At 41.6% G+C, this 14866-nt stretch overlaps 1 protein-coding gene across 3 annotated transcripts in view; it reads left to right on the plus strand.

Annotated features, from left to right (window-relative positions):
- Nucleotides 1-14866, plus strand: part of LOC122813984 (CD276 antigen-like) — a 219578-nt gene that overhangs the window by 45851 nt on the left and 158861 nt on the right. For all 3 annotated transcript variants that reach the window (XM_044086553.1, XM_044086552.1, XM_044086554.1), the window contains exon 3: nucleotides 9411-9752. In XM_044086553.1, coding sequence (XP_043942488.1) covers nucleotides 9411-9752 — 342 coding nt within the window. The remainder of the gene's footprint in view (nucleotides 1-9410; nucleotides 9753-14866) is intronic.

The following is a 14866-nucleotide window of genomic DNA, read 5'->3' on the forward strand; positions in this document are numbered from 1 at the left end:
ATTTAAAGGTATATATCCATTACATGAAAAATAAACGCACTACAGTACACCACAGTAACTAAATGAGCACTTCTGTTCCTCTTTATTAAATTTGGAACTTTATAAGAATAAAACAATATGCAAAGTACTCAGGTTTAAAAAATACAAAAAAATCAAATGACATTAAAAAAATAATCATCACTTCCAAACAATAATAGTGCTGAGAGTAAGTCATCACTTAAGCGGCCTTAAATTTTCAACACTTTTTACATTTTTAACACTATTTAGGACTGTTGGAACCATAGTAGTTAAAGTCAGCTGCCAAAACAACTGTCACACACCTCTAATATATTTTCAAAGTCTCCCTTCTGAATATGTAAGAATACTCTTTCTGTCACCAAAAATAAAATTTTATTTTTAAATTCATGTATTTTGTACTGTGTATAGCAGACATTAGGTTTCTTCTTCTGTTGTATTGCATAATGTTGTTCATACATATGTTCAGATAACGTCTGTAACAAATTTTCTGCATAATAACTGCCACATGATGCATGCGCACCCGGGGGTGTTGTGAGGCCCAATGCCACAGGCGGAGTGCCTCTGCACCCTGGAAAGGCATTCATTTCACATGTAGCCTCTTAATCCTGCTCTGTTCCCTCCCTCAAAAAAAAAAAATATATATATTTATATATATATATATATATATATATATATATCTATATATATATATATATATATATATATATATATATCTATATATATATATATACATATATATATATATATATATATATATATATATATATATATATATATATATATACTTTATTCAGCTGTTCTTACTGTGACTGTCTTAGTTGCCTTCTGCATGCTATCTGTTCAGTTGCTCTTACTCTGCAATTATTACTGCTTGTTAGTAGCCTTCTAATTTGATGCCTTCTGCACTTGTTTTTTAGTCATTTGTTAATTTAATTGCATTTAATTAAACTGTATTTGCCATAATATTGCTACACATTTGTGCTAGCCTGCACTGCATTTGAATTGTATATACTGTTGTTTTAGCTGCTTTTCTGTAAAAAAAAATAAATAAAAATCTAAGCTTCTTTCCTGCCTTTCCTGTAACTAGTCTAGTCCACCAGGACAGTTTGTAAGCTCCTGAGCCCCCAAGCCTTTCTGTGTTGGAGGGAAGCCTTCTAGCTTGTCAGTGGGAGTGGTAAGCACTAGGTAGCCAATCTTCCACGGGAAGAGTGGGTTTTGTCCCATAAATTGTAGTTTATCGGCCGTTTAGGCAGTTTTCCATCTCTTTCAACTTGCTGTATTAAAAGCCTGCGTTTGTGCTTGTTCCCCACCTTTCCTGTAACTAGTCTAGTCCAGGTACATATTTACTGTATCCAGGACTCTTTGTAAGCTTCTGAGCCCCCCAAGCCTTTCTGTGTTGGAGGGAAGCCTTCTAGCTTATCAGTGGGAGTGGTAGGCATTAGGTAGCCTGTCTACCACAAGAGGAGTGATTCCTGGCCCAGACATTGTAGCTACTGGCTGTTTGGGCAGTTTTCCATTTCTTTCAACTTTCTGGTTTAAAAGACCACATCTGCGCTTGTTTCCCATCTTTCCTGTAACTAACCTACTGGGAAGCACAAGAAAGCCTTAAACTGATACAAGCCTTCTAGCTTAAAAGAGAGTCTTTGGAGTGATTAAGTATCAGTTTTCTGTATTTTCTTGCTGTACTTAACTGTTTTCCGCCTAAATGCTGATTTTCCAGCGTTTATTGTGAGAGGGATAAAATTGATCAGTCACAGCTTGAAGTTATGGGAAAGAGTAGCGGAAGCTAGGTTAAGAAGAGAGGTGATGATTAGTGATCAGCAGTATGGTTTCATGCCAGGAAAGAGCACTACAGATGCAATATTTGCTCTGAGAGTGTTGATGGAGAAATACAGAGAAGGTCAGAAGGAGTTGCATTGTGTCTTTGTGGACTTAGAGAAAGCATATGACAGGGTGCCTAGAGACGAGTTGTGGTATTGTATGAGGAAGTCGGGAGTGGCGGAGAAGTATGCAAGAGTGGTACAGGATATGTACGAGGGTAGTGTGACATTGGTGAGGACTGCGGTGAAAGTGACAGATATGTTTAAGGTGGAGGTAGGATTACATCAAGGATCAGCTCTGAGCCTTTTCTTATTTGCAGTAGTGATGGACAGGTTGACAGATGAGATCAGACAGGAGGCCCCATGGACTATGATGTTTGCAGATGATTTTGTGATATGTAGTGAGAGTAGGGACCAGGGCTAAAACAGATTATATGTGTGTAAATGTGAGGGAGGGTAGAGGAATGGTGAGGATGCAGGGAGTAGAGTTGGTAAAGGTGGATGAGTTTAAGTACTTGGGATCCACAGTTCAGAGTAATGGTGAGTGTGGAAGACAGGTGAAAAAGAGAGTGCAGGCAGGGTGGAATGGGTGGAGAAGAGTGTCAGGAGTGATTTGTGACAGACGGGTACCAGTAAGAGTGAAAGGGAAGGTCTACAAGAGGGTACTGAGACCAGCTATGTTATATAGGTTGGAGACGGTGGCATTGACGAAAAGGCAGAAGTCAGAGCTGGATGTGGCAGAGTTAAAGCTGTTAATATTTTCACTGGGTGTGACTAGGATGGACAGGATTAGGAATCAGTATACTAGAGGCTCAGCTTAGGTTGGACAGTTTGGAGACAAAGCAAGAGAGGTGAGATTGCATTGGTTTGGACGTGCTGAGGAGGGATGCTGGGTATATTGGGAAAAGGATGCTAAGGATGGAGCTGCCAGGTAAGAGGAAAAGAGGAAGGCCTAAGATAAAGTTTATGGATGTGGTGAGAGAGGACATGCAGGCAGTTGGTGTGAAAGAGTATGATGCAGAGGACAGGAAGAAATGGAAACAGAAGATCCGCTGTGGCGACCCCTAACGGGAACAGCTGAAAAAAGATGATGATATTGTGATTTAAAAGCTTGTTTTTTTCACATATTGTACTTATTTGACTGCCTGCACTTTTAAAAAGTTGTTTTTTTGTTTAAATAAATTGTTTAACTGTTGTAGGCTACACACTAAAGTACGATAGCCTTTTCTGGTCGCTTGTAGTCATTTAAAGCTGTTTTAAGTGTACTTTTTATTGCTTTTGCCTTATCTTTAAAAAAAAAAAAAAAAAAACATTCCTTGTTTCCCGCCTTTCTAAGCTAGTATAGTCCAGTTTTCAGACTAGTGCTGAATTCAGGGCTCTGTTACAAGTTTCTGAGTTGCCCATACCTTACTTGGACAGAGGGAAGTTTCTCTGTTCACCTGTGAGAGAGGGGAACTTTGAGCAGCCATCTGTCCCTGGAGGAGTGGTTCCAGACCAGAAGTTAGTAGTTTAAAAAATGCGCTTTACGCACTGGGCAGCACCGGTTAGCTACGGTTAAATTATTCCCGGCTCCATTAAGTCTCCTCTTCAGTTTTTCCCTTGAAACTAGTCTCTCAACCTAAGCACTCAAAATGCATCCTACAGTCCAGCACTTTCTCAGACCTAATAGCAAGTACTAATATACCCCAATACTTGATTGCCCAGCAGGGCAAGGCTCTTTATCCACCCCTCACCAACCAAGCGACTAAGCAGCTCACCCTACTATTCAGGCATGACCAAAGGGCAACTTCAGGTGTACTCTGCAGTCCAGCTGGTGAACCTGGGTATCCTGAGGCAATGTTACAACTGCCTGATGCACACAGACAACCCTCTCCTCCTACCACAAAACACTAACATATGCGAGAGATGTAATTATACAGCCAAACTGGAGGCTAAGGTCTCTCCACCCAAGACTGTAACAGACAGTCATGAGGAGAAGGGTAACACTTGCACCACATCTCCAGCCCCACATAGACCTACTAAACCAGCACTGGCAAAAAATACACATAAATACACTAAACCATACTCAGAAGGTCTAAATAAAAACCTGCAAAAGCATCTGAGAGCTCCAAAGCAGACATCCAAAAAACCTGCACCTCCCATCACAAAACAGACAACACATAAAACACAAAATCAATATGCCACACAATCACAGCCCTTAAGGTGAAATAACATACCTAACACACTAGTAATAGGTGACTCTATAGGCAGGCACACTGACATCCCACTCACTAGACTGGACAAGGAGAAGATTACTGTTAGCTGCCTGTCGGGAGCCAGAATCTGCCACATAACACAAGCACTCAGGTCACTCTGGAACAAGTACAAATAAGACTCTGTCATTGTTCATGTTGGTGTGAATGACCTGAGATGTATCTCCTTGGACTACATGAAAAGAGACATGGAAGAGCTCTCTGATCATGTAGCCCAGGCAGGTATGACCCTGACGCTGAGTAGCATCCTGCCCTCATATAAATGATACCTCAGTATAAAGAAAAAATGATCAATTTCAACAATTGGCTAAGCTTCTGGTGTCATTCAAAGGGGATCCAGTGTCTGTCAGCCTGGGACAACATGCTCAACAAGCCGGGTTGCTTCGCAAGAGATGGCTTGCACCTGTCACCCCTAGGCTTCCAAATACTGGCCAAGACTCTTGCTGCCCCCATAGTGCCTTTTTTAGGCAAGGCTCAAAAGTCAAACCCACCTCCATAAACAACACAAATAAAAAAATGTGGGTAATGCTACTCAATGCCAGGAGTTTAAATCTCAAAATGCATGTGCTCGAAGCACTCCTCAGTATGGAGAACGTCGACATCTGTGCAGTAACAGAAACCTGGTTCAAGGCTCCAGAGAGCACTACAGCACTACTGGGCTACAACTCATACCACACACTTCAGCCACAGAACACGGACCAAAACACAAAAGAAGGGGGTGTATCCATATTCATCAAGGATGCCTACACCTCCAGGTTAGTGGTGCAGCATGATACTTATAGGATCATCCATGTGCAACTAACATCAGGCAAATCTGCAATGCAAATTGTGGCCTGCTACAGATCACCCTCCATGACCCAGGACCACCAGTCTGCCTTTCTGGAGACACTGGAAAACATGAAGGTCCTACCAAACACCCTGATATTGGGCGATTTCAATTACCCTAGCATTAAATGGGAAATCTACTTGAGTACAAACTCCCAGGTTCAGCGCTTCCTGAAATTTATCAGCTCAAATGCCCTGGATCAGCTGGTAAACTCCCCTACGAGAGGTGAAAGCATACTGGTCCTGGTCATCACCAACATGGGCGACAGGTGTTCCGCACTGGAGGTCAACCTGTCACTAGTTAGATCAGACCATAAACTAATCACTCTGGATGTCCACACCCCACCACCATCCCCCAACCAAGGAAACCACAGTGAAAAACCTTGCTGAAGCAAACTTCACCTTAATTAAGACAAAGGTGGTAAGTTTCACAGCCCCCACGCTAAAGGATAACACTGCCCAAAATGCAGAATCCTTTACAAATGCACTCTGTGAGAACCTACAAGGATGCATGGATCATGCTATCCCTAGCAAAACCAAGACTCACTCCCCTAAGAGAAGGAAACCAGTCTGATAGACCCCTGCCATAAACAGGTTATACAATAAAAGGATTAAACTAGTTCAGAAAAAAAGCAAATTCCAAGAAGGAAAGACATCCCTGATCAGTATCAGTAAGAAACTTAGGTCCCTCATAAAATCATCCAAGGCTAACTTCAACAGAAAAATATCCAAGGATTCAAAAGATAACCACAAAGCCTTCTTTAGCTATGTCAAGAATCTAAGTGGCAACTCACAGATATGCTCTGAGCTAGTGCAAAATAGCACAAAATATACTGAACCTACTGATATTGACAACATCCTGGCAGATAGATTCACTGCAAACTTTAACTCCCTCTCACCTCCAAAAGGGCCCACAACAATACCAGAAAAGTGTAGTGTCCCAGAAATCACAGACACACAGGTGAAAACAGCCTTTTCAAAAGCCAAAAACACAGTGTCAATGGGGCCAGATGGTGTCCCAGGATACATCTTGCATGAACTACAGAATAAACTAACCCCCCCCCCACCTAAACACGCTGTTCACCCTCAGCCTCTCCACAGGCTACGTGCCCATAGAATGGTGCACAGCAATGGTTATTCCGCTCCACAAAGGAGGGGCCACAACTGACTCTGGTAACTATCACCCCTTAAGCCTGACTAGCCTGGTCTGCAAGGCTATGGAGCGCATCATCATGGAACTCATTAACAAAGACATTGGGAACCTCCAAACACTTGACCCGACCTAGTTCGGCTTTGTTAAGGGCAGATCATGCCTACTAAATCTGGTTGACTTCTTTGAGACAGTCACCAAGGCCATAGACAAGGGTAAGGTGGTTCACACAGCCTACCTTGACCTCCCAAGTCCTTCAACACCATTTCTCACTCAGGTATTATAGAAAAACTCACCAGCCTGAAAATAAACCCCTATGTCACAAGATGGGTTGCCAACTAGCTTACAGACAGAACTCATGCGGTAAGAATAGCAGGCTCCAGGTCCATCTCTAAACCAGTCACAAGTGGTGTCCCACAAGGCTCGGTCCTGGGACCCCTACTATTCAACATATACTTTTCAGAAGTACAGCCAAACACAGGAGGGCTATGACTAACAAAGTCCGCCGATGACTAAAAACTGGGAGCCATAACTGACTCTCCAGCTGACACGGACATCCTCCAAAAAGGCCTTACTGAGACGGACACCTGGTGTCAAAGTCATGGCCTCAAGCTAAATGCCAAAAAATGCATAGTCATCCCATTTGGGAAAAACAAAACACCCACAAATTACCACATAGGTGGCAGCTCCCTTAATACAGAAGAGGTAATAAGAGATCTGGAGACCAAGGTAGATAATAAACTCTCCTTTGACAATCATATTGCCAAAGTAGTTAGGAAATCTTTCTATGTGGCCCATCTAATTACTAAAGGGTTCGCATCTAGAAATAAAGAGGTTATAGTGCCCCTCTACTCATCACTCATCAGACCCATAATAGAGTACAATGCCCCATTTGGGATGTAGCTCACAAGAGACTTCCAACAGCTGGAAAGACAACAAAAGGACCTCACCAAGAGGAATACTGGCCTCAAACATATGTCCTATGCAGATCGACTGAAAAAACTCTGGTTGTACTCAGTGGCATATTGTTTACTCAGAGGTGATCTCTGCCTGACATACAAAGCCATGTCCAACTCAGAATTGATGGACATGCTCCACCTAAAGAAATCCAAGTCACTGCGAGCCACGTGCTCTAATGAGCTAAACCTCGCCACAACAATAAATAGAACATGCTGGAGGGATAGATTCCTGTCACAGAGACTCCCCATGCTTTGGAACAAAATTCCTATCTACATTAGGCAAAGCCCCTCACTAACACTCTTCAAGAGAAACCTAGACAAGTGGATGGGTAACAGAAAATAACACCCCTGAGATCACTTCATTGGCTCTGCTTGACAGAGGCTCAGTTAATTAATCAATGGGGTGGCAAAAGCTGACACACTCTGGCTAGGCTTATAAATGCCCTCGGGCAGATAGCCTAGTATCTACCTATGAACCTATGAACCTATGAACACATACCCTGGAGAACATTATTGCACTTAGAGAATGGACTCTCTGTAAAATTGTTGTTTTACTTACTTGAGTATTTTTAAGTACTATTTTATATTGGAGGAAGCATTTTACATCCAAAAATATATCAAAAATATAAAATAGTACTTAAAAAATACATAGGTAAGTAAAACACAATTTTACAGTCAGCCCATCTCTAAGCGCTGGCAGGTATCATTCTCTCTTCACTCTCTCTGGCACATGATACCAGGGGATCGTTGGATCACTTTTGCACTTCACTCACTCACTCACTCACTCACTCACTCACTCACTCACTGACTCACTCACTCACTCACTCACTCACTCACACACACACACACACACACACACACACACACACACACACACACACACACACACACACACACACACATACAGTCTCTGCTTTAATGCATGCATTCACTCACACATGCAGACAGAAACATAAACACACACACACACACACACACACACACACACACACACACACATACACAACAAGGTTCTTTTTCACTTGATCGATGTCTCTCTCTCTTTCTTTTACTCTCACACATGCATACACTCACACAAACACTTTATTTTATTTATTTATTTTTTTTTTATTTTACACTCGCTAAACAGCAAAAGCACTGCTTAATGAGTGCAAAATAATGGCTCGCTCCCTTTCAGTTTCACAGACGTGCATGCATACACTTACAGACAGACAGACACACACACACACACACACACACACACACACACACACACACACACACACACACACACACACACACACCTTTTTTCTCTTATTATTTGTTTACGTTTTACACTCACCACTGTTTAGTGAGCATAAAATAATGGTGGTGGTTTTGTTTTCTCAGTCCGAGCTCCATGGCAGCTTGATATGCTGCCATGAAGTAGTGGGCTCGTTTTTCACTGGGCATTACCTGTACATTAATACCCTGCTGGAGAACACTTGTTCTCCAATCCAGGTACTGATGTACAGTTTGCCCGTTGTCTAAAGGAAGTTAAACAACCACTTCATCTGATGCTGCTGTTATAATATCCTTTATTTCAAAACTTGTCATTATTAATAACATAAAAATATGAAGAACTACTAATAAAACAAAACTTTGTCATTATTAATAACAGAAAGATATGAAGGACTATTGATAAATCTGTACTGAGACACATACCCACAAGGCAAAGTTCTTATAGTCAAATTGCTTCACATACAAAAGGATGACTTGATTATTTGTAACTGGCATGTTTTGTCAAAATAAAGAAATCTGATGCCTTTCACTATGCATCAGCCAAGGATGTTTCTTGCAAGCCTTGGCATTCTTGCCTTACACAAGTTTCTGGAGAAATCTGATGTACTGTCTTAGCTCTAACAGCATGCACCTTAGATGTTTTGTAGATGTTTTCCTCACATAAAAGAAAGACCTGATTGTTTGAGAAATGAAATTAAACTAAACCAGAACCAAAACTAGTACAGGGCAGGTACCAACCATTATTTTATAGATAAGCTTGCAAGATGCAACTCAACTTGACCCACACCTTGCTTAGAGGTGCAGTGTTTATGAGCTTGTTGGCTATATTTTTTGTATAGTGGTTCCTGATTCTCTTATAATATTAGTTATTTCATTGTGCATTGTTACAAGGGGGGAGGGGATGACATAATGGTTAAGGTGTTTATCTTAAAGACACAAGGTGCAGGGTTTGATTCTCACATGGGGTAACTGGCTAGGCTTCAAATGGCCCAAAATGGCAGTTAGCCTAGTACTAATCTATGAATTACTTTAAGACATTTTGCCTTGCTCACATATAATGTTTTGGATTTGTTTCTGTGAATTGCACTGCTCATGACTTGTTTTCTGTCGCCTCTTTGTGTTGCAGGTACTTCTATACAAGTATTAGTACCGCACTCCATGATTAAGGTACAGTCTGGGTCCAGCGTGATGCTGGGGTGTCACTTTACCATTGCTTCTGAGACAGTGGACACTACTATCCTCCTGGTAATATGGACATTAAATGGGACAGAAGTGGCCAGATATGATGAAGTAATGGATGAAAACAGGATCCTCAACTCAAGGGCAAACCTCTTCTGTGAGAATATTAGCAATGGAAATGCCTCACTCTTACTCAAAGACATCAGGCTACAAGATTCAGGAGAATATATGTGCATAATCATGTACAATCAAGAAAGACAGGACAAGAAAATAACATTAGACGTTTTCGGTAATGTTGCATAATTTTCTTTGGATATTATACATTTATCTATTGTATGTTGTTAGTCCGTTGTTTGCTCCATACAGCTGTAGCCTTTTCTCAACTTGACTTGAAGGCAGAGGTATACCAGTTACAACAAATAAAAGCAACAGCATACAGCTGAAGCTGCACTCACAAGATGCCATTACTAAATAACATACATCCCTGCTTTCAGCCTGCAAGTATAAAATGTTTATCATAATGGAATACAGTACATAGGTTCATAGGTTCATAGAAGGCTACTAGGCTAACAGCCCTAGAGCCCTTGCAAGCCTAACCATATTTATCCCAAGTTGTTCCAGTTGTTGGTGGTTAAATGAGTGAATTTCACAGAAGTAAGGGTCTATGGTAGTTAATAACGACTTCCTCTGTCCAGGAGGGACATGGGCGTCACCCCAGCAGTGAATCTGCAGGCACCCATCCATTGATCTAGGTTGCATTTGAAGAGGGTCATGGAGGTGCTTGTTTCATGTCAATTGGAAGCTTGTTCCAGAGAAGTGGCAGTCTCCAGGAGATGTATCTATCTCTCCAGCATGACCTGTTCATGTCAGAGGCTAGGTTAAGATCCCTGGAATGAGTGACCCTCATGCAGTTTGATATATGAATGCATGGCATTTCCATCAGGGCCAGGTCAGAGACTGCCTTGCAAGCCAGGCACATGTCACCCCTTAGCAACTTGTAGAAGACACAATACAGTCACAGGACTTTCAGTCTGTCCATGTAAAACTTGTTTGTGTACCCTGTAATTTCTTGGTGAGAAACCTCTGTGGTCTCAACAGTTGTTGCAGGTGTCTGGTGAAGTACATGCAAAAGGAAACAGTGTACTCAATTACTGGTCTGTTGAGGGCCGAATATAATAGAATTATAACATCCTTAGATCTAGATGCAATGCCTTTACTTATAAGATATGCCACATAGAAGGATTTCCTTACTACTGTGGAAACGTGGTGGTCAAAGTTCAGGTTGCTATCAACCTGAGTACCCAGATCACATACCACTGGGTCTACACTTAGGGGGTGCTGTCTTTAATGTAATTGACAGGGATGCCAGTTTTCCCAGAGGGAATAATAATGCTTTTTTTTGCAATTAACTTTAATCTGTGGCTTTGGTACCAATCATTTGTCTGCATTAACCCTGTCTGCAGTATATTAACATCATTAGGGGACTCAGTGATTGCTCCCAATTTGCAATCATCAGTGAACTTGGCCAGCCACAGGCTGTCCAAGTTTGCCTGAACTTCTGACAAATAAATTCCAAACAGTAAGGGGCCCTCCATCACAGAACCCTGTGGTACAGTATGTGTCCTTTTGGTGAGCTAGTTGGCTACCCATCTGGTAATGTAGGGGTTAATTCCCAACTGGGAAAGTTTCTCTGTAATACCTGAGTGGGAGATTGTGTCAAATTCTTGGCTAGGGCAAGATAGGTGGTATGCACTGGTTTTCCCTTGTCCAGGGTTGTGGTGACTTTCTCACAAAAAAGTCAGCCATGTTTAACAGGCATGATCTACCTTTAACAAATCCGAACTGGGTTAGGTCCAGAGTTTGGAGATTACCTATGTCCTTGTTAATAAGGTCCATAATGATTATTTCCATGGCCTTGCAGATGAGGCTAGTCAAGTTTATGGATCTATACTTCCCACCTTTGTGCAGAGGGATTACTGTTGCTGTCCTCCATTCCACCAGAACATAGCCAGTTCGCAGGCTATCGTTAAACAGGGATTCAAGTAAGTCTCCTAGGTCATGTATTAAGTTGTTTAAAAGGCAAACTGGGATGTTGTCTGGTCCCGTTGAGGCCACGTTTTTGGCCTTGGAGAGTGTTGAGATGATCTGCTCTGTTGAGATAATAATCTGAGGAATGGCAGGTATACTTTGTGGGATGACTGGAGGAGACAAGGGAGTTGAAGTTTGCACCAAATCTGTCAGCTAGCAGGTTAGCTATTACCTCCAGCTGACAATTCTATACAACTGCTTAAGTAGTTATACAGGGCATTGGTGTACACCTCTGCATAGAAGTCCATGTTATCTGCACTTGAGGGGGCTTTGAAACTTCTTATACCAGCACTTAGTAGGAGGTAGTTTGCCTTTGAAAAATTCTTAAGCGTTTTTGAGCTTGATGGCGTATCTGGTGCTATAATTACATCAAAAAAGACTGATTTATGTAGTTATACAGGGCATTGGTGTACACCTCTGCATAGAAGTCCATGTTATCTGCACTTGAGGGGGCTTTGAAACTTCTTATACCAGCACTTAGTAGGAGGTAGTTTGCCTTTGAAAAATTCTTAAGCGTTTTTGAGCTTGATGGCGTATCTGGTGCTATAATTACATCAAAAAAGACTGATTTATGGTCCAACCTTACCAGGGAGGACATCACATGGGGATGCAATCATACCTCTCAACCATACCGAATTCCTCAGTATTTCCCAGTTTTGATGGCAAAACAATGGGGTGCCACAAATTCCCAAATGGCCCCTTCAAATCCTGATTTTTTTAGTTACAATTTTCCATTATTGCTGATGCATCACACATCAGCAGCGTATCCTGCAACATCATCAATGCGCAGGGGCATGTGCAATGACATCAGCATCATGAAGCGGTGCCTAACTGCCTGTTTGAGACAGGGAGTGCTTAAAAAAAAGTTCTTTATGGCTGCAGCCCTTCGCCTACTTGTCAAGGAGGTGCTTTCTTTTTTTAATTGTGTTCTACAGTTATTCATTAGGACAGCAGCTCTTCGTCTTGGAGTGTTAACTCCTGAATGCCAGAAGCTAGTGATTTTCATGAGATACGATCCTTCAAAGGCTTGCATAACCTCTTTGTGATGGACCCAGATACTTTTTAGGGGGCGCTTGCCAAGGTGCAGTTGGAGTGGAGAAAGCCTTTTGACACGGTCGGTGAAAGTGACTTTAAAAGTGGAATGATCAAGTGGTTCCAAGGGGGACAGCTAAATGTTTTAGGTAAGGAAAGTAAGAATGGCAGGTAGGCTCCCACTAAATGGTTCCAAGGGGGGCAGCTAAATGTTTTAGGTAAGGAAAGTAAGGATGGCAGGTAGGCTCCCACTAAATGGTTCCAAGGGGGGCAGCTAAATGTTTTAGGTAAGGAAAGTAAGAATGGCAGGTAGGCTCCCACTAAATGGTTCCAAGGGGGGCAGCTAAATGTTTTGGGTAAGGAAAGTAAGGATGGCGGGTAGTGTCCCACTAAGTGGTTCCAAGGGGGACAGCTAAATGTTTTAGGTAAGAAAGTAAGGATGGCAGGTAGGCTCCCACTAAATGGTTTCAAGGGGGGGCGGCTAAATGTTTTAGGTAAGGAAAGTAATGATGGCAGGTAGATTCCCACTAAATGGTTCCAAGGGGGGCAGCTAAATGTTTTAGGTAAGGAAAGTAAGGATGGCAGGTAGGCTCCCACTAAGTGGTTCCAAGGGGGGGGGGCAGCTAAATGTTTTAGGTAAGGAAAGTAAGGATGGCAGGTAGGCTCCCACTATCTGTCCTACAGGTGCTGAATGCAGATGCTGCTGTAAAAAGACAGTGAACTTGTATAATTTTATTTTGATTATTTTAGCCAAAAAATGGATGTTTAGTTATGCAGAACCTGCAGCTTATTAAGTCTGATTTTATTACAATGTTTTTGTTGCAGATTGTCTAACATGTTAATACTTTCTGTATCATTTTGCATCTGATTTTCTATTTAAAGATTATTACCTGTTAGAATCTACAACATCACATATATTCCTTGGCATGACAGTACTTTTACATCAGCCTCAGCAAAGGACTTACTCTCTTGTTATCAGGATAAAGACTTGTGGCTGACTGCAAGTTGATAATGTAGACTTAAGTAGTTTGCAGTTTTTAGAAAAATGTAAATATATTATTTTCTATGAATATGGAGATCCTACAGTTTGTATTTCTTTTCTGAGTGTTTGTATCACATACCCTAATTAACACGTTATATACCTGTCTTTAAGCAAATGTTTCTAAAGAGGTAGTGATTGGAGTGAAAGCAGTCACCATACAAGCTGCACGGTATTGCAAAGCACGTGCTAGCAATGCAAGGACTTAGTTCAAGTACACTGTCAGTCTCGCTAAGTGCGCATACATACAGTGTCAGTTGCTTGCATGGCGTGGTGTTTCTTCAGTGCTTATTCCTGTTATAAGTAGGAAGGAAAGAGGAAGTCAGAACTTAATTTATTACAGTGCTTACTTTGCAAGCCACTGAACTCAGTTAAGACAGAAAATGGCAAATCCTGCTGCTTTCTTATTGAAGAACATGTGTTTTGACACAGTCAGGTACAGCGGACTTATGAAACTGGACCCTTGCTTTCTTTGCACCCCCCCCATCATTTATGTTTACTGTAAATACAAATTACAAGTTTGTGGCCAGAGTCAGAAGGGTGACCTTGATAGCTGGAAAGGCTGATGATTTCTTGCTGCCATTTACACCTGTAAATAATAATCTGCTATGAATCACTTACACTTACTAATACTTTTGCAGCTCATGTTTAGTCCATTTGACACTGAAAATCCATGGCAGAGAGAGTGTGTGTGCATGGAGTGGGGGGTGATGCTAATACCGTTGGCTTCAGGTGTGCATTTTATTTTTACTTGTTTTTAAGCAGCGGCCTCACTTAACCATAACCAATAAATTTCAAGCTTGGTGTGACAAGGCCACACTTGGTACGTACGCAAGCTGACAGAACCAGGGCCCAGTTATTTTGATAAGTCTTACTTAGTGCAGGTTTATAAAACAGAGCATGACCCTAGTGGCAGTAGTGTGCAGTTAGAACTTGTCTGATTGAAGACTGCTGGAACGGGGCTCAGTTTTTAGCTTTTTATTGGTTAATTTGTTTAAATCAGTTTGCTCATTTGTTACTGTTATATAAAAAAAATGCACGTTATGCATCTCCGCTTAGCTAGGGTTAAACTATTCCCGGCGCCATAAAGTGTACTCTTCAAATTTTCCCTTAGAACTAGCCAGTTGTTTAGTTTTAGCACTCAAATCTGTTTCTCTGAGCTCAGTACTTGTTCAGAACTCATTGTAAGCACTAAATAAGCTACAAATTACTACAGCACTCAACTTTCCTCACTTGTCTAGAGG

The sequence above is a fragment of the Protopterus annectens genome, chromosome 10.part0, assembly GCF_019279795.1.
Source record: "Protopterus annectens isolate FY-2018-M chromosome 10.part0, PAN1.0, whole genome shotgun sequence".
Taxonomy (NCBI): Eukaryota; Metazoa; Chordata; order Ceratodontiformes; family Protopteridae; genus Protopterus; species Protopterus annectens.